The 20,467-nt window shown below is 36.5% G+C and overlaps 1 protein-coding gene across 2 annotated transcripts; it reads right to left on the reverse strand.

The window, feature by feature from the left end:
- Positions 1-54: 54 nt before the first annotated feature.
- LOC127086291 (uncharacterized) lies at positions 55-15,971 on the reverse strand. 2 transcript variants are annotated; one of them, XM_051027030.1, is made up of 16 exons: positions 15,623-15,969; positions 15,413-15,552; positions 15,270-15,327; positions 14,952-15,167; positions 11,261-11,533; positions 11,026-11,160; positions 10,796-10,921; positions 9,925-9,969; positions 9,663-9,767; positions 6,161-6,303; positions 5,916-6,039; positions 5,307-5,381; positions 2,958-3,314; positions 2,774-2,866; positions 1,947-2,100; positions 55-559 (listed from the first exon to the last, which is right to left on the reverse strand). In XM_051027030.1, exons 1-16 carry the CDS (start codon positions 15,803-15,805, stop codon positions 297-299), a joined length of 2,490 nt encoding a protein of 829 aa, XP_050882987.1. In that variant the 5' UTR covers positions 15,806-15,969; the 3' UTR covers positions 55-296. The 2 variants fall into 2 exon arrangements, with proteins under 2 accessions (XP_050882987.1, XP_050882996.1); XM_051027039.1 differs by lacking the exon at positions 9,663-9,767 and having other exon boundaries at positions 15,623-15,971.
- Between the last annotated feature and the right edge of the window lie 4,496 nt (positions 15,972-20,467).

Here is a 20,467-nt window from a genome sequence, read left to right on the forward strand (position 1 = left end):
TTATAAAATAAAACATAAATAAATACTGATCACTTTTATAAAATAAAACATAAATAAATAAATAAAAACTGATGTATATAAGGACAAATAAGTTTATAAAATGTGGTATCCTTAACTTACAATTCGATGATTATAATCCAATATAAAAATCTAACTCTAATTATTATTTTTTTGTCAAATAGGTTGGAACACATTTTCAACAAACAAATCTAAACCTATGTAGACTAATCAGATTAGTATGTAACAGAACAACGTGCAAAACTTAAAACTGTCCATTAGTACTTGCAAATTAATGTTTATCGAATGAACATCTTTCTGAATTCATCATTGGATTTTGGCTTTTCATCCCCCTCTTCTGCTTTTGCTTTTGGTTTATTTGCAGTATAACCAAGTGGTCTCACATTTCTAGGCATGGCAAAAGTATTCTTTCCTTTAAACTCAATGTTGTTACTTCCTGGCCTTTTAGAAGACAACTTTGCATCTTTAACCTCTCTCTTGAAACTATCATCGGTTTCTTTTGATGCTGAACCTTTTTTATCAGAATGATTCGTAGCATGTGCTGCAATTCACATGAACAAAGCTAGCAGTTAATTCTTAAATCAATCACAAGGTTAAGTATAACTATTAAATATGACTACCCTTTAATTTGGTGTATTTTCTTTTTTGTATAATATCTTGGTCTTAGTAATTCTGGTAATTCTACTATCAACTATACCGCTTTAGCAGTTCTAGAGTCGGGCACTTAGCACCATGGTTATAGATTTACAAGGAGGGTTAGATTGTTAGTCCGATGACACACATGATTCCAAATACCAAACTAATGGCGAATCAAGGGCCTTCTTCAAACCATGGTAGATATAAAAGATTGGTTCGGAAGTTGAATTACCTTACCTGACTTTTGACCAATTATATACTTGGTTGTCAGTGTAGTAAGCTATTCCTTAGCCTCCAGAGAAGTAACCTAGTGGGACCGATCGGGAAATTGAAGGAGTTCTATGTAGGAGGTTTATTTCTGTCTCCCCCTAACAAATTAACTTCTAAAATTTGCTAATAAAGAAAAAGTAAGCAAACCCTTTAACTATAATCATTAGTCATTGGAATACAACAGTTTGAACCTTAGGTATATTATCAAACAATCTCCAAGAAAGGAATTAATTTATAAAAAGGTTGTGCTAATGTTATTGCATATGCGTATGCAAATTAGGCTGATTGCTCACATGATCGTCGGCCAACCTCGCATTACAGTGTTCCTAATGAAGGGAATCGTATTTCTTGAAAATCAAGAAACATTATGTTGTTTCTAGGTCCAATGTAGGGGCAAAATAGTAAGCTATGACTCTTACTACATGTGAGCTTATTTGGTTGAAACAACTTCTCTCTGAGTTGATGTTTTGCAAATTAGAATCCACAAGTCTCATTTCATGCGTATTAATCTTGCATCAATACATATTGAATCCAACCCAAGCTTCCATTAGTGGACTACACATAAAGACTGATTGTCATTTTATTTGTGAAAAGATACTTAAGGTAAGATTATTTACATCTTTTGGGAATTTTAATCACCAACTAGAAGATTTCTACACCAAGTCGCTTAGATTCTGAGATATTTTTGACAAGAAAAGTCTGAGATATCTTATCTATGTAATGAGTTGGATACATTAGACTTATATTCACAAGCTTTAGGGGAAGTGCTGTTGTTGGAAAATATTATGTTTAAATGTTGAGACTTTCTGATGTATATATATTGTCGTATAGATAATTTGGAATAAGAAATGCTGATTTTTTTTCTTACGAAGTTGGCTGTACATATTTTTATGATAAATAAACATGTGAGCTCAATTTCTCAAGTCTTTCAGAAACAATTTCAGATCTTTTCCCCTAAATTCAAACGTATATTCCTGTAGGTGTTTGTCTAAAGTAAAAAAAAAAAAAAAAAGTTGACTTACCATGTTCTGTGTTTTTTGGATCAAAAGTTTCTTTTCCACCCCGCTTTGGGTCAGATCGAGCAATACTTAGCTTTTTCCCAAGCAAGGTGTTCTTGTTCTTAGCTACTGCTGCAACAAGGTGCTCATCATCCAAAAAGTCCACATAAGCTAGTCCCTTCATTGATATCAAGATAACAATTATATACCATTCATTTGTCCTAATGTAAGGCTATCAAGATAACAATTATATACCATTCACTTGTCGTAATGTAAGGTGACCCAAGCACATGGTTACTATTACTTGTATTTTGTGTGTTTCGATTAAAAAATAGAAGTAGCACAGTATATGTTAGTTCTCTCATAGTATTTAAGTATACTCCCAGATTCAACTAAGCCACTGGTTAATGTCAATAATTTTGTCAGAAATGAATGTATCACTATAAGAAAGCCCCACATCAAAATAAATGGCCTAAGGAAGGACAACAACCACAAATGTAAGAATTCTCGTGAACCGGGTGTCTTAAGGTTTTCGAATAAGGTGCGTAAAGTGTGGTTCCTTGCCTAGCTCACAAAGGAAGCCCTCCCTCTACACTCGTGCTCCCCAGCATAATATACAAAGAAAAATAAGGATAAGGAAAAACTTCTGATATAGCATGGCTTGAAACTTAAGGCAAAAAACCTCCCTAAACCCCGCCTCATGCACCCAACTAGATAAACCTAGGAAGGGGGCTTTCTCCAAAATGAAGTCCACTTTAAAATTTTAGTCAACAAGTCAGTTTACTTTAAAAACCAATTAAGGCATAAAAAAGAAGTAAAATAAATAAGATAAAGAACAATTAATTTAGTACCCTGGACTTTCCAGTGAACTTGTCATGTAGGATGCGGATGGCAACAATTCCACCGATATCACTGAAGAAATCACGAATATGCTCATCATTTGCCTGCAATAACACAGCCCATTAGTCTCTATCTCTCCCAAACGGACGCACGGACACTAAGAAAGAGAGGCTAAGAGATCTATTTATAATTTACCGTAGGGTGAATATTTGATATAAAAGCAGTGCACTGGTCAGAATATGCCCGGTGTTTCCCAACGATAAGCTTTTGCTCACTTGGGTTGTCATCAGATTTTCCTTTTTTCTGATTGGCCCCTTCCACTTTTGTCGCCTGAGGAGAGTTCTTCACTTGATATTTCATATCCTCGTGTGCTTTTGTTACTTTTCTACTAGCATCTTTCTTTCGCTTTGCTGGAGACTGTTCATCAGCTAAATCTGACCCCAGCTTTCTTTTGTCACGTACATTTCTCCTGGGATTATTTTCACTTTCCTCTACTGACTTGGACTCCTGCTGCAACCTAAATAAACGTAGCTCTTCCAGGCGTGGTGTAACCTGCGGAAAGACAGACCTCAAAAAACAAATCAGCAGACCAACCCTGTTATTAGCTAATATTCTTCCCATTCAATTGTCATTCAACTTCATGGAATAGGGTTAGTCATATCATTAACTGTCTTACTAAATGACAAAGGATAGTGCAAAAGTAACCACTATTAGAACACCTCATTTTTAATAAACTTAGGTGCCCAAGAACCCAATCTTACAACAGCACCATAGGTCATACATTTACAGTGCAGACCCACTGAAACTCAACTGGATTTTTATATGGAGGTAAAGGAACCAAAGACCAAGAGTGGTTTGATTCTAAAGCTTGCATTTCTTCAATTATTGCATGTAGCCACCCTGGATGAGAATGAGCTATATCGCCAGTTTTAGGAAAAGAAATAAACGACAAGAAGAAGGTGAAAGCATATTGAATAGGAAATAGACGATGATAACTTACAGAATTATAAATGGGGTGAGGATTATGAGTGAAGTTAATACCTTTACAAATAGAAATTGGGAAGTTTGAATGAAGGCTAGTTCAGAGAAGCTGGAACAAGTACTAAAACACTGGGCTCAATCCAGTTGAGATGGATGTTGGTCCAGTGGAGGTAAAGATACTTGATCAGAATTTGATTGATAAAAGGGAAGGATTATCAGCAACATGATCCAGGATCCTGAAGGAATAGGTTGAGAAAATGAACCATCTCGACATTCAGCCCCTGAACTTATGACATATATTTTGTGATTTTCACTGATTGGCAGTGGATGGTGCCCATGAGATAGGCATAAAATTCTGGCGGTTAGCAGAAAAGTCTTTGAAAAACTGATGGACAGTGACGGAAACTATACAGACAAAAATGGATATGTATGCAATGTGACTGAACCATACCAACGAGGACCAGAGTTGTTCGGACGGTGGCCTTAAGTTGTACAGACGGTGACTGGAAACTGTATGGATGATGACCAGACTGTGATTGGAGACCAAAACCTATTGCGACGCAGCACAGAACTGAAAAGTGGGGGAGAGGATTTGATCCCTCTCTGAAGCCAACTTGAGAATAAAATATGAGAGATTTTTGAATGCTTCAACGAGAGCATCTATTTATATACAATTTACCAGAAGAGAACTTATAACTAGCATGAACTTTAAGATTTGTTCGAGAGTTTGGGAATTTAGGAGGGGAGGGAAGGACTTTGAAAATAAAGAAGGATGAAGTGGAAAGAATTGAAAAATTTGGGATAACTTATAACTAGCATGAACTTTAGGATTTGTTTGGGAGTTTGGGAATTTAGGCGAGGAGGGGAGGACTTTGAAAATAAAGAAGGATGAAGTGGAAAGAATTGAGAATTTTGGGAGGAGAGGGTTTTTGAGGGATTATTTTTCTTCATAATTCCAAATCTTCCTAATTTTGAGAACTTAAAAATTGTATTGGAGGAGGGTTTTTGAGGGCATAGATAAATTCTCTAAATCTAATTTATGTTATAAAATTCTAAATATTATTTATATATTAATAATAAGTATTTATTTTTCATTCTAAACAAAAGTACTCTCTAAAAAAGAATGAAAGATTTATCCATTTTTCATTTTTTCATCTCCCTCCAAAGTCTTCCCTTTCCTTCTTCTCCAAACTCTCAAACAAAATCCGAAAGTACAATGAATTTAAGAATGCAATGAAATGTATGATGTAATAATTCCAAATGTACTTCCCTAGTCATCACGCTCCCCCTCCAAGCAATTATAATTACTTAGTAGGGTTGGCCACTAGGCAAATAGCCAAAAATAATAATAATAATTCTAATTCTACTTGGAAAGAGGAACAATAATTCTATAATATTTCCAACAACGAATTATATTAAAGTTTCTCTCAATTTTCTCTTTGTATATTTTCGATCGTTTTCTCAGCTTTTCTTCTCACCATTTTTCGCATTTTCCCATTGATTACGAACTTTAGCATTTTTAAGAGGAAAAAAAAAACATAAATTGAAGAGGAATGAATGTACCTTTTGTAAAGCATGATCAAAATCTTCCAACTTGCCAAACTCCCTCTCAAAGCGTAACCATGAGTTGCAAATGTCCTGAATGATTCTGTGTTTTAGGAAGGGAAGGTATCATCTAATCCAAACAGTATTGAAAAGCAAGTAAAACGTAACCCGTAAATATTGTATACACACGACAATCGAAATCCTTTTATCATTTTCACAAGAAAAAAAATGAAAATGAATAAAAAATACCGACGGATTTCACAGTTTCCTGTATTGGACAATGAGTTGAACAAATAAATGATTTTGTTATGGCACGTCTATGTCAATTTTGTAAATTGTTGATAGAACATGGTATCAAGAATGTATTTACTAAATAACAATAGAAGTTTATTGAATACTCTCTGGTTCAATGTTTGCACCAAAGCCTTTGTGGCGGCCGCGACAGGTCGCATTCAGAGCGATTTGCGGCCTTGATAGTTCCCCAACAAAAATGCAACACGCCAAACTGTTGTGTTGCAACAAAGCTCCCCGTCGCAACTCAAATTTGTGAATGAATGCAATTGCCTTGCATTTGAAATTATAGAATAAAGTGCCAATGTTAATAGAAATTAGAGAAGCTCAGTGTACCTCTGAACCAGTCCCAAAAAACCTTTTACTATAGCATCTCTTGTATATGGACCTTGCTTCATTTATGTGGCCCAATTCAAGTTCCATGGCGATATAACCAGTCCATGCCTCCAACATTGAACCGCTGTATAAAATAAGTCAAAAAGCATTTAGAGTTGGATGGGATGAATAACACGTAACAAAAGCATTTTTTACAATAAACAAAACATTTAAGTATGAAAGGATTTAAATTAACATTATCAGACCATGTCTTAAGAAAACTCTCCCAAACTCCACGAGCTGCAGTTATATCTTTTCCAAGTTTTGTTTCTAAATGGGCCCAATAAGCATGTAGATGTAACAAATCATTTGTATTCTTCATGTATGGTGACAAGTAATTTGATGCACGCTGGAAAAGGCAAATGGTTAGATATAGTTCTATTGACAAATAATACACAGAATTCAAAAGGAAACATTTGGCAGGAGCATATGAGTTGATTAATTGGTGAAAACCCTAACTCTTGCAACAAACTTAATTTTAGGTAGTGGAAAATATTCATGTACCTTACCAGAGAAAAGGAACTACAGTAATAAGAACTTTGAGCTTCAAAACAAGGCATAATTAGTAGAATTTCCACAGGGGGAATAATCAGTATAGATTATTAAAATAATTGATGACCAAAATAACATCAAGCCCTTATGTGAATACCCTTGCTAAATGCTAGATTTTAGTTAAAGATTAACAGCATTGTATTTTATAGCTAGCCCCAAAACTAGTTTAATGCATTTCTATTGATTCACATACAAGATATCCTTGGACCGCCGAGAGACTTGGTAAAAATATCAGCTAACTTATCATTCGAGTTTATAAAAAGGATGTAACAATTTGGCCATTAAGAGTTTTCGCACTAAAAAAGTGGCAATCAATCTTTGTGTGGTTAGTCTACTCAAGGAAAACTTTATTGGATGTGATATCTAAAGTTGCTTGGTTATCACAAGAACCATTGAATTAGCTAAGAAGAACTCTAACTCATCAAAAAGTTGTTTCAACCAAATAAGTTCTTTCAGAATAAGAGGGTTGGGCCTAACTAATCCCTACAAAACTGACTTGTAGGGTGAGGATTGCCCCCACTTATAAACACCCACTTATAAACACAACACAAGCCATATCTCTAAGCAATGTGGGACTAAATTCACCCATTCAAATCCAACACAATGAAGATGTTAGGAGATGCAATGATTGCAAGTCATATGCCGCAATTAAGACGACTAGGGGCGGAGCGTAATTGAGGCAGAAATTCCAACACACACTCACGCTAGGGCCTCAATGAGTCCGAAGCGTGGACGATGCGGGAAGCTCAACAATAGATCTAGGATAGACTCTGATACCGTCTCAAGATGTGTAGGTTGGGCCTAACTCAACTCTACAAAACCGGTTTGTAAGCTGAGGGGTGTCACTCTATAAACTCTTTCAAGGCTCTATCTCCAACCAATGTGGGATTTTGGATCTTCCCAATACACCCCCTCAGACCCAACACTCTTTTGGGCTTGGTGCGTGGATTTAAACGGTGGGCGACCCAGAGTCCGATCGATAGGCTCTGATACCATATCATAGTTTAATATAATTCATCCTTACAAAACAGACTTGTAGGCACTTGTTAAGGCTATATATTGCCCCAACTCCAGGGAAATATTTTAGCTGGCACCTTGGTCCAAAAGTGCTAAAGTCTAAAACAAATATCTCTTAGATCTTGAATATTGATATGATCATCTCTAGTAAATAATATATCCACCAACATCAATGTATACAACAAGAAAATGCATTGGTTAGTAGAGGAATATTTACAATGAATGACCGACTTCATTGCTGAACATGCCAAAATCCCATAGAAATAAATTAGATCTGCCAAACCATGCTCTAGGACATTGCTTGAGTCCATATAATTACGCAACCTACAAACAAAGTCATGAGACTCCCACTAAGCAATAAACCCAGGCAGCTGCTCCATATAGACTTCTTCAGCTAAATTATCGTGTAACAAAAGCATATTTAATATCCAACTAATAGAGAGACCAATAAGAAGAGACAAACCATGTCATCTTTGCAACCTGAGATGTGGTGTCACAATAGTCTAGACAAAAAATATGTGGTAGCACAAACAACTATAGGTTCCCCTAGATGAGTTGGAATCCAAATCAAAGGTCCAACAGATGATGACACTGAGAGACAAACCATAGAGTTTCTTGTGTGTTCCATAGTTGCTAAGGTTTGATGAGATGCACCATGGTCAATAACAAAGGATTTTCTTGTTGAATACAATGGAGACAATTCACATACACACACTGGAGTTTTGGGTAGTGATAATTTTGAGATAAGACAACATAACCTTGTGTGCCATAAGAAGCACCAGAACCTAAACAAACCGTAAAGTTACTAGTGTGTCGTTCCATAGTTGTTAAGGTTACGGGGATGCACCGTGGTCAATAATAAAGGATTTTCTCGTTAAATACAATGGAGACAATTCACAAAAACACATTGGAACAAGACTAAATTTGACAGGGGGGACCAGAAATGCAGCCAACAGTGTCTGAACAACGGTTAACAGCGTCAAGGGGCAAAAAATGCTCCAAATAATGAGAGAGCAGTAGCGTGATTTCTTGTACCTCGTCCTTTTATGTGATTAACGCGCAAAAAAGTTATAAATAGAGATGATCAATGCTGCACAAACAGAGATGAACAGTTTGCATTTGTCTGAGAAAAAGTAGGGTACCAAGCACACTAGATGTGATCTCTTATACCAAGATGCATTTGGGACTAAGATTGATTTGAATTGCTTTAGATTAACCCTCAACCTTATCAATTTATAACAATTACAACATAATACAATCAAGCTCAGAAAGCTAAACCAGTCTAATTAATCTAAAATTCAAATTATATATATATATATATGTGTGTGTGTGTGTGCAAATAACATAATAAAAGAAAATAAATTAGGGAAATATTTCAACATATTTGTCACGCATATGGTTTAGAATTATGGATACTTTAAAAAATAAAGGAAAAACTATTATTAATTAAGGTGACACTAATAGACATTTTACAACCAAGCTGGAAGGGGTTTAAACTCCGTCGCTTGATGTTTCAAGGTCAAACTCTTACCACTAAGCTAACACATACTAGTTTTGGTTTTTCAAATATTATTTTGTGCAAGAGTTTACAAGTCTAGTCATTGGGTATTCCACAAAGTCTTGTAGACTCTCAGTTTGACAACCTCAATAACAAGAATATAAATGACTTGCTACAGATTTAGCTTGTTAGAGATGCTTAGATGTTTCTTCGGAAACTAATAGAAGCGGAAGTACCAACAACTACTACAAAAGTCATTTCGCAATAAGGCAATAAGTGTGATTGGATAGCTAGCTACGTAAATGCAATAAGGCAAGTTTTTAGAAAGTTCATTAGATCTTGGTACATTTTATTTTTAATTGTCTGAGGTATTTTTGATCAACCTTTACCTCAACCTATCATACTATCCCCCAACTTCTTGGATTCTATGGCCAAATTGCCTTTAGTTGAGTAAATGAAGGCAGAGTGAGACCATGAAAAACTCTTTGCGAGACAATAAAAAGATGGATTGGAAATCAACAAGACCATTTACATTTTCAACTCCCACTTATTATTACTAGAATAGTTTTTATGTAACAGACGGCGTTAATTTTTGGGTAAGATCCACATGATTCGTGGGTCACAAAATAAATATAACTAACCTCGAAGGTATCCCTTATTGTTTTATATTCCAATGGATCCCCTCCTCTGGTGAATGTAATTCTTCGCCTTAAGCCATCTACCCGGGTGAGAAATAAATCAAGATACTGAAACAAAAGTGTATATTAAACAGTTTACGAATGCAATATATTCTTGATATTTATGGAAGTTAAGGGAAGCAGGCAGATGGAATTTTCAAACAAGACAAAATTAGAAGCACTATAGAGAATGAGGCAAACAAGCTAAATTAAATATCAGGCATACCTCATCTAAAGTAGGAAAGGTGCAGCACAGGGACTTCTCAAATATCTGAAATAAGTAGCAAAATTGCCTAACACATTAAAATATGAAAAAATCTTTTCGCAAGCAGGTCTAGTAAGTTTGATGATTTATATGCCAAAAGAATTTCTTTCTTATTCAATTCATTAAAATAGTCAACCAAAATCTTTGAGGTAGGACAGAAAATAGAAAGGTGGTAAGAAAATCAAAATGCAAATTACATGCATGATGTTGGAAGGAGGCGGCACTTTGCCACTCCTTGAGAATAATAGAAGAGAGAACTTAAACAATTAACTCAAGCATTACTATAATCTCTATAGAAGACATAGCTACATACAATAGGATGACATGTTTATTGTAGACACGGCACATATTTAAGAGAATTGTGTGGGGCATTCTGCATATAAGTAGGGTTGTCAATAGCAGTTCCAGTGACAGGATGGCATGCAACTTCAACATGTTAGTGTTGTGACACCAACTATGGTTGCTAGATAGGAATATTTGTCATTACCAGAGTAGTCATTCCCTGATGGTCGGCTATCATACCCCTTTGTATGCATGTACTAGATACAAGATATCAATTGCGCACAAAAATCTAGCAATCATTATGCCATCTGCCATATCGGTTTAGGGGACCAGCCATATGTATTGGTAATAATGCATGAAGGCTGTTGACTGAAGATGATTTAAGTACTATTCGAGCTTAAGTACATCACAGCACCTAGAACTTGCATGTTTATAATTAAATCAGAGATGATGCAATTTTCTCATCAATAAACCATTGAAGGTAAGAGGGTTATTTGCATCAAAAAAGAATAAGAAAATCTATAAAGGAGACTTGTATCCAAAATCATACTTCAGCCAAGTCTTTCTCAGAAGCATGACCGCGCTCCAAAGAAAGCATAAATCGAACCCAAAGTTCTCCGACCCAAGGGCAGTTCTTAGTGGCCCTAGAATATACATTGCTGACAATTTTACCAACCTGGAAAAGAAGTAAAGGGGGCAATAAATTCATATTATAATACTGGGCATAGGAAATGGGTGTTGTGAAGCGACAACAATGACAGCAAAGAGGGGAATCGGAACCTTCAAAGTCTTGTCCAAATAGCGAGTATAATCAAGCCAGAGCTCAGGTGATAAAGGAAAGTCGGTAATAGCTCGCTCGTATAGAACTTGAATTCTGGCTGGCGTTCCAGAAGACTGCTCAAATTTCAAATAGTTCTGCAATACAATTTTCTCAATTAAAATGAACATAACTAAACAATATATGTGGATTCTATCTCCTACAAATAAATAGTAGTATTTAGACTTAGAGACATACCATGTACTGTTGTAGTCTTTCTGAATCAGAAATATCTTGGCTAGAAATCTGTTCTTCAAGATGAATGCGAGCATTATACATCTCCAAGGCCTTCTGGTATGCTGATGCAACGTGAGGATAACTATCAATAGGGTCGATGGATACATCATGAAAATTTCCCAGTTCCACCTCCCAAGACTTATAGGCAATAAGTGTTGAATTCATGTCAGCAAGGGGGATAGACAACTGGCGATGGAATAAACTTCGAATCTGTTGAACTTGCTTTTCTTTTGCCTGCAATACAAAAACGGAATTTACTTCTTGAACTGGAACAATCTATAATGCTGCAAAATTCTACAGCAGTTAGCATAAGGTTGTCCTGGGTTGCTAAGTTTTCTTTGTTCTTAATCTCTCTTGAACAAACTAAAATTGAACAATGTTATAAATTGAATTTTTTACATTAAGCTTGGACCGCATTAGTGCATTCAAGGCACTAACAAAAATTAAACAATGCTCTCAATTGAATTTTTACAATTAGCTTGGGTTGCTGAGTTTTCTTTGTTCTTGATCCCTCTTGAACAAACCAAGATTAAACAATGTTCTCAATTGAATTTTTTACATTAAGCTTGGGCCGCATTTGAGCATCAAGGCACTCACCAAAATTAAACAATGCTCTCAAATAAATTTTTACAATTAGCTTGGGATGCATTGGAGCATTCTGTTAGCAATAGACTTGCTAACATATAGCAGGCGGTTTATTTTATTATTATTGAATATTGTGTGCAGTAACTGCTATGTACTACTGTAGGAAGTGAGAAACTGCTGTAGGAAGTTAGCAATATAAATATAGGCTGAAATGAAAAAGGGAGGGATTGGGTATTTGTATGTTGGTTGGTTTGGGAGAGACTAATAATTTTTAGATCTGCAACTACTGGTAGACCCAGCGTTAATTATCAGTTAATATTCAGTACCAGAGAAGGACTAGTCCGGTTCCTTAGACTCCTAATTGTGCAGTTATGCTTATGTGCGCATTTTTTTAATGTGTCCAGTTCCTTAGACTCCTAATTGTGCAGCTAGGCTTATGTTCACAGTTTTTTTAATATGTCCCCAGTTTCTTAGACACCTAATTGTGCTTTCAGAATTGGAAGGGCAGTTGGTTATTTGGAATAAGGGTGGGAAGGAGAGATCCAAGACTCTCAAATCTTGGAGAGGAAATTGAGAGCTTATTTCCTTTTCTCTTTCTAATCTTCCATATAAAGCATTTGCCTAAGTAATCAACATCCCCCCTTTCTTTAGCAGATAATTTCCATTCAAATATTTGTAACCAATGCAATGGTTGGAGCAGAAAATAAAACCAGTGTATTAACATGCATAATTTACACTAGAGCCCAACTAATATTAGCAAGTTGTTAAGCATTGTCATAAACTTATAGTTGTCAATTCTGGATAGCAGCCTACCAAGAAAGTGGACAGCGGGTTTGCGTGTAGTAGCGGGCGGCCAGCAGGAGGGCCTCAATATGATCATTTTTGGCCAAATTACATGAATAATACTATAAATACATAGTTAATGTAAAATTGCACAAACAACTCAAAATTCACAAAATATTCATAATATTAGAAAGAGTCCTAAGTCTTAAGCAAAACATACATTTCAATACCAACAAAAGTCAAAGAAACAAGGAAAGTCTCTAAGGCTTAAAGTAACTAAATATTAAAACCCATGCATATTCTAGCGTAGGAATCAAAGACTGACATCATTCAAAAATGATTGCATAAGTACAACATCAGTTACACTCTTTCCCTTCGCATCCTTAGTTGCCTTAGATTTCAACCATTCATCTGAAGTGAGCATTATTAGAAGGTTGGCTCTTTGATTATGCAATCTTTGACTAACCAATGAGTGGTTAAATGAAGCCTACAACACTAATTCTTTATTGTATAATCTTTTTAACCTTAGAAACAATTTCAATCTCTTCTAACAACAAATTTCAGACAATGTACATGAATCCAAAACATTTACTACCAGTCAATACATGATTACTTCCATTGTCAGTAACCAGTTGCACAACAATTTGTGCACCAATCTCCTCGACAAAGTTGTCTAAAATAGCTCAAATAACTTTTCCCCAATCTTCATGTATGTCGAAGCATCAACACTCGTCACACACATTGTTGTCGTCACCAAGAAATTTATCAAAGTCCTATTCTTTTTATTTGTACAACCATCTGACATAAGTGAGCATCCAGATTTTGCTGGTTGTTCATCATGTTCTTTCAAAAAGTCCTTTGTATATTCCGACTCTTTTAACGATGCAGAGCTCTAAAATCACGATGTAGCTTTCAAATGAGGAGCATAGTTTCCAAAAAGATTTCAACATCAACCTTGAAACTCGTTGTTCTTGCAACATTAAGAGAAATTCCATTCCTACTAAAAATGAAGGATATATTTTGCAGTTCTTGCTCATACTTATTTATCACAAGCATTAGTGAGATTTTAAGTAGGATTGGTCGGCTTGTGAAAGATCGTAAAACTCGGAATGTTAGCACGGCACATAAAATCCTACCGAAGGGCAAAATGGTAATTTTATATATACTCGGACACAAAAACGTGAAAATCATAATACATGGACAAAACAACCTATAAATCGCAACATTCAACCAATTTAATAATAACCCAACCATCATTCCATAACTAGATAAGTTCAAAAGACATAATCATATTCAAAAGACATAATGGGGAACATGAAGCTTGAAAGTTGCAGAGGAAGTTATCAAGTTATCGTGAGAGAGGCGAGGCAACTTTGTGGTTTTGGGTTAGGAGGAAGTTAATGTGTTTGAAAGAATAAGAATCGGGTTTTTCACTTTAAAAAAACCCGACCCGATTAGACAGGCCCGAAAAAATGACCCAGCGTGTTTTTTTTACGATCTTGGCCACACCGGCGACAAAAACGATCTTCCTCTGATCGTAGCACTCTCAGGCAGCCTTAGCATGTATGGTCTTACGGTTCCAGCACTAGATCTTGACTATACTGGCTATGCTTGTTTGCATCTTCCCTTTTCCCATAGTTTGTTCTGTTTTTTCATGTACATTAAATCCAAGGGACCTTTACCCTTCTTAGTATCCGGTAAAATGCCGTCAGAAGGCCTTTCTCCACTTTGAATTCTCCTAATTTCATACATATCTTCATTATCATCGTCTTGCACCTCATTTAAGAATCCTTCTTTTCCCCCTTTTTCTCTTCATTGTTGAGGGTGAGAGGTTGTGCACGGCGTGATTTGTTCTTTTTGAATGTGTTTGTGGCGGTTGCATTTGTAATATGAGAATGCCCTATCATCGCCAAGCGGGGCAACAGCCACTCTACACTGCTCTGTCGCAATTGTCTACCTAGCATTAAACAACTATCCAAAAGCTTAAGATAATCAGAGAAGACATGTAAATGTTCTCCTATATGTTACATTTCTAACATGCTCCCCTCCCATGCAAGAGACCTCTAGATTAAAAAGTAAACAGTACACAAACCTTTTTAGGGTGTGCTTGAGTTAAACTTTTTAGTACAAGTATAGGAGCAACAGGAATTGATTTTGATCATTCAAAAGCATGCAATGTCATAAACTAACAATTCAAAAAGCTTACGTTATTAGGTGAAGAAACGCAAATGGGTAGGGTTTTATATAGTATATTTCTAACAAAAGTAGAGAGAAATATTCTAACCTGTCCATCAGATTCATGAATGGTTAGAAGTATGGCCTGTTCATATAGCCTATATGCTTCCCATATCTGAGTGCCTTGGGCAACATGCAAACCAGCAGCAGTAAGGGCCCTTTCAAAAAGATCCCTTGCCTTAGAAATACCAGCAGGTGAACATTGGTGTACCATTGGATCAAACTCTTGGACAAAATGAAGGTAGTCACACCATAGAGAGGCAGACTGAAATGTAGGATGATGCAACAAAAAAGTTGAGGAACAATTTAAGACAGAAGTGAGAAATAAAGTAATAAATGTAGAATGCAGAAGATTGAAATAACCTACGAGATAGTCAAATGTGGCGCGTTCATAAAGCTGAACAACTCTAGAGAATGCCTCTGGGCTGCAGAGTAAGAGTGAAGTTAACAAAAAAACAAAAACCTAGATAATGAAATAGTGGGAAAAATAAAAGAGAGAGAGATTGAGACCTAGAAGCGGTGTTGAGAGAAAGTTCATCTTTGATCCACTGTTGCCAGATTGTAGGGGTCAATGGAAAGATTTGACTCATGAGTTCCCTTGCTTTTGTGAGTCTATCAACATCAGCCGTTTTCCTCAGAATATTTATACACTGAAAAGAAAAAGTTTCCTCAGAATTTGATTGAATGGTAGAGTAGAGTAAATAAAGTTAAAGAAATTACTTGCAAGTGAGCGTCGTAGTTGGAGGGGTTATCGGTGAGCTGGGTCTGGAGAGATTCGAGTTGGATGTTCTGCTGAGCTTCGTCGTCTGAATCGTCGGAATCGTCGGAATCAGACATGGGATCGTCTTTCTCCCGCTCTTCTGAGGTTAGGGTTAATGTCTCATGCTGCTCCTCCCCCTCCATCGCAGATACACTGTGGTGCAACGGCCAGGCTCAGGGTTTTGCTTCCCCAACTATGCTTCTCTAAACTTCAATTTCCGCCGCGGGTATGGTCAGTTTTTACCAACTTCAAACCTAAACTTGAACTTCCAAATAATTTATGTTCGATAGAATTAAAATTCAAATTTGTGGATTTCACTAGAATTAAAATTTAAATTTCTGGGTATGATTCTCTTTAATTTTAAAATACTCATAGTGTAAAAATACTCGAGTATCTTTAATTTCATAAATTTTTACTTAAACAATTCAATTTTTTTTAAATTAAAAATAACTCATATTTCAGATAATTTTTAAAATAACTCACTTTGAAGAACATGTGTCAGATGAATTGGCGCTCTCTAAATTAAAGAGGTGACGTCAATTAGATTGGTTTATACATCTAGTGTTGTCAATCCAATTGACGCTTATGTGTTAGGTTTAAGAGGAGGCGTCAATTGGGTTGGCACGTATGTGTGTCGTGTATTTTTTTTTAAAATAATATACATTGTATATAAAAGTCAAAATCGAACCAATTGGTGTTAATATTAATATGTGTTTACATATGAATACCAAAAAGACTAATGTCGTTGACCGGGATGACATAATTGACCTCTGGTACCACATCCCCTAGCTACTCGAACGTGTGGCCCTAACCTACGTTGATGATTCACTCCAGGTGTTTGAGGATTTGAGGGCCCAAGAACATCACTGCCACCAATAGGAGATTCCCTAAGATATTCAGACAAATTTGTGTAGTCATATGTATGCAATGAAGCGTTACCGCCATAACTGAGTTTGTGACCCATGTCTGAGTAATTGGGTTGTGTTTGAGTTATTGGAGGGCGACCAGGACAATTGAAGGGCGACATTGGTGTGAATGATGCATTGAGAAAATGTTGAAATGATTGTTGTGGTGTTTGGTAGTCATATGGTTGTTGCATGTTTTGGTTTTGTGATGTTTGGGCTTCTTGGCTATAGTAGGAGGATGGACGGTTGGTGTTAAATGATCGTTGAGTATTTTGACTAAGGCGACTATGGTAGGGTGATGTGTTAGGTGCATATCGATATTGGGTGTCTTGATGATGATCTACTTGTTGGTGGTGGTACGGGGTATGCTCTTGGTATTGTGGTTGAGTGTTTGACATGTTAAGGTCGTAAGTTTGTCTGTTTGTGGGTCGAAATTTTTGATGGGCAGAGGGTTGTGAGTAATCGGTCTGACAATGTTGTTGGGGGTTAGACGATGAACTTTCTTGTGTGTAAGTTACCTGGCGTGGATCGTATAGGTACATATCCTCGGCATGGAACTCAAATCCAACTAATATGTGCCAAGCCATATAATTACGAGTTGGTTTTTCTTCGGTTGACATCACAACGTCAGTTAAGACATGGTCTTGTCAATGCTTCCATTTTCGATACTCAAATCTAGCGAAGCTTTGCCAAGGGTTAAAGTTCCATTGATCGTTAACTTTTATAGATGTCATTCTCTGAGGTTTTTCGGGGGATCTGGGATGTGTTGAAGCATATTGAACTGCTATTTAACACGGTCACTATGGTGCATCTCCGTATTGGTGAACCTTATGATCGGTGTGTGTGAAATCCAAACGGCTGCATCTTGTTCGAACCTTTCATGGTCATGATCCAAGTTTAGATATGGACGCCAAATAAACTTAAATGTGAAAATATATTAGATCATAAAATGGGTGATATTAAAAAATAAATTATTACGAATTAATTCAGTTAATGACAATATATCTATTGGTCGAAGGTGATCCAAGAGATTGTGATACTGGGTAATACAATGTCTAGGATGTCTGTTGTAACTCATACCACGAGCTGACCATCTGCACCAAAAAAGTAAACATATTATTTAGAGATAATAATCGGTAAAATAAGTAAATATAGTCCATTATTAAGAACTTACTTTTGTGCGTACGGGAATGTGAACGAGTTGTGGTTGACGGGCGTTAGGGACAGTAATCTGGACCAACCACATGCTTGGAGCAAAACAGCACATCCCAAAAATATAGATGTGTATTTGTGTGCATGTTTATACAAAGAGCTATAAAGACAAGCCAAACAAGTGGACCTCAACCATAACTTCTTATTCTATCTACATGTCTTAATAAAGGTAAATACATAACATGCATACTAGAACCACTACATTCGGAAAATAAAATAAACCAATTAAAAGCATAATATAACACCTAATTTTTATTATTTGAGTATCTATGATAGAATTTTTATCTAACTGTAAGCTGTTGTAATATGCCTTAAGGTGTGAAAGGAGTATACCTTGACCTCTCGAGTTATCATCTAACAAGTCAGCATCCAAGAATTTCATGCAAATTGAATTCGCATAGTTGGTTTTCTCATTTATCGTCTTACCTTCGATAGGCAGTCCCAATAACATTTACACATCTTCTAACGTCACGGTACATTCACCTGTTGGAAACCAGGATGTGTGTCTCGGGACGCCATCTTTCACACAAAGTTATAATAAATTTAGTTTCAATCGATCAAGATATGATTTTGCTAACATGTCTAAAACCGGTTGTAAGACCCCAATTTTGACCCTAAGATCCCTCATGGCATCATAACATTGCATTTGCATTGCCTCAAGGATCTTTAGCATCTTGGTTCCCTTTGCCTTTGGGTGGGACTCCTTGTGATTGGTTTGAGATCACCAAGCATGCTTGAATTATACATCCACTACGCCAAAAACTTGAATAGACAGCGCCCCTTAGAGGGCGCTTTATTACAAAAGCGCACTCTAAAGTGAAGAGAAAAAATAAGGAGCATACTACTAGAATAGACAGCGCACTTTAGAGGGCGCTTTTGTAACAAAGCGCACTCTAAAGTGAAGCGAAAAAATAATGAGGAAATGGAGGGACACCAATAGAGGACGCTTTATTGAAAGCGCCCTCTAAGGGTAACCTTAGAGGGCGCTTCTAAAAAAGCGCTCTCTATGTCCATGTACATTTCCAGTTTATAAGGCGCTTTTGGAAAGCCTTAGAGAGCGCTTTTAGAAGCGCCCTCTTAGGCCCCCTTTAGAGGGCGCTTTTGTAACAAAGCGCCCTCTAAAGTGAAGCCAAAAAAAAATGGAGGGACAACAATAGAGGGCGCTTTTGTGAAAGCGCCCTATAAGGTTACCCTTAGAGGGCGCTTTTGAAAAAGCGCTCTCTAAGTCCATGTACATTTCCAGTTTAGAAGGCGCTTTTGGAAAGCCTTAGAGAGCGCTTTCAGAAGCGCCCTCTTAGGCCCCCTTTAGAGGGCGCTTTTTTTAAAAAAGCGCCCTCTAAGGTCGCCTTTAGTAAACATTAAAATTATAACATATACTGCATGTCTCTTTATTTTCCCTCTCTATAAGCTATTTCGTTTACGTAACTGGGTTTTCTCTCAACTGCGATTACTCTCTACTGCGATTACTCTCGTCCTCCGTTCGTTCTCCCTCCCTCACCGTCATCGTCGCCGTTCGTTCTCCCTCCCTCACCGTTCACGTTCACTGCGTTATCCTCTTCCACCGTCACTGTTCACTTTCTTCTCCATCGTTACCGTCACCTTTAAGGTATTTCTCTTCTCCATCGTTACCGTTCACTTTCTTCATGTGTTTGATTAGGGCATTTTCTAAACTTAGTTTTTCATTTTGTGCATTATGTTGATTAATGTTGTTTAGGGCAGACTGAGTTTTTTATTTCTGATTGAAAACTGATATATTTGAAGTGTGTTTGAGCTTGTGCTTGGAAGTTTGATGATTATGGATGCAAGTTTGTTCATGTTCCAAACACCATAAGTTTGCATTGGTCTTTTGCATGCAGTAGGTGTGTGTGAGTTTGTATTCAATAATGATAAAAAAAAAAAGTTTAGATTGTTGTAACATGAGAGAAATGGAAGGTATATGAATGTGTTCACGTATTGAATCATTGTCTTACTTGGGTCTTATTGAATCATTTCTATATTACAGATAAAATGGCTAACCAAGACGATACCCATGCCGCGAATGAATCACGTAATAATGTTGAAAAAGAAATCAAACGAGGATTGACTGTTATGAAGTCAATCATTCGTGCAAGAGACAAGGGTGTAAAATTTGAAGTACATTGGAGTGCTGAAGACCAACTAATTGAGCCTAACGGTTCAATGTTGGCAAGTTACATTGGTTTCCTTGTTCGCCAACATATTCCGATTACATGTGATAATTGGAAAAGTCCGGACTTGAAGGTTGGCAAGGAAAAAATATGGTCGGAGATACAGGTACTTACCATATATTGTTATATGTTTTTTTTGTTGACTATTTGTTAACCATATATTGTTATAATATTACTTTATAATAACACACTCCATTTGTATGTTTTTTAGAGATCCTTTCACATCGATGAAAGCCGGCAAAAATATTGTATTCAATTGGCCGGAAAAAGACTCCGAGGATTTCGATCCTTTTTGTGCAACAAATTTCTCAAGGATGAGGAAGGAAAATTTGTTGAAGGAGAACGGCCAATGAAGTATGCCGAGATTATTGTAGCCGATGAATGGGATAACTTTATCGCCAAACGAAGAAACGAAAAATTCCATGTAATGTCTATTAATTATGGTATTATACAATTGTTAAGTTACTTGGTTCTAATATGCCTTAAACTTTTTTATCCAGGA

Source organism: Lathyrus oleraceus, chromosome 1 (genome assembly GCF_024323335.1).
Source record: "Lathyrus oleraceus cultivar Zhongwan6 chromosome 1, CAAS_Psat_ZW6_1.0, whole genome shotgun sequence".
Classification (NCBI taxonomy): Eukaryota; Viridiplantae; Streptophyta; class Magnoliopsida; order Fabales; family Fabaceae; genus Lathyrus; species Lathyrus oleraceus.

Bases quoted from the DNA above. Each gene is read 5' to 3' on its own strand.
- LOC127086291 (XM_051027030.1), bottom strand. From the start codon at position 15,805: ATGGAGGGGGAGGAGCAGCATGAGACATTAACCCTAACCTCAGAAGAG. The intron at 3,315-5,306 runs GTACATTCATTC...GTCTTTCCGCAG, and splicing joins TTGATCATGCTTTACAAAAG to GTTACACCACGCCTGGAAGA. The intron at 560-1,946 runs GTAAGTCAACTT...TGTGAATTGCAG, and splicing joins TCCAAAAAACACAGAACATG to CACATGCTACGAATCATTCT.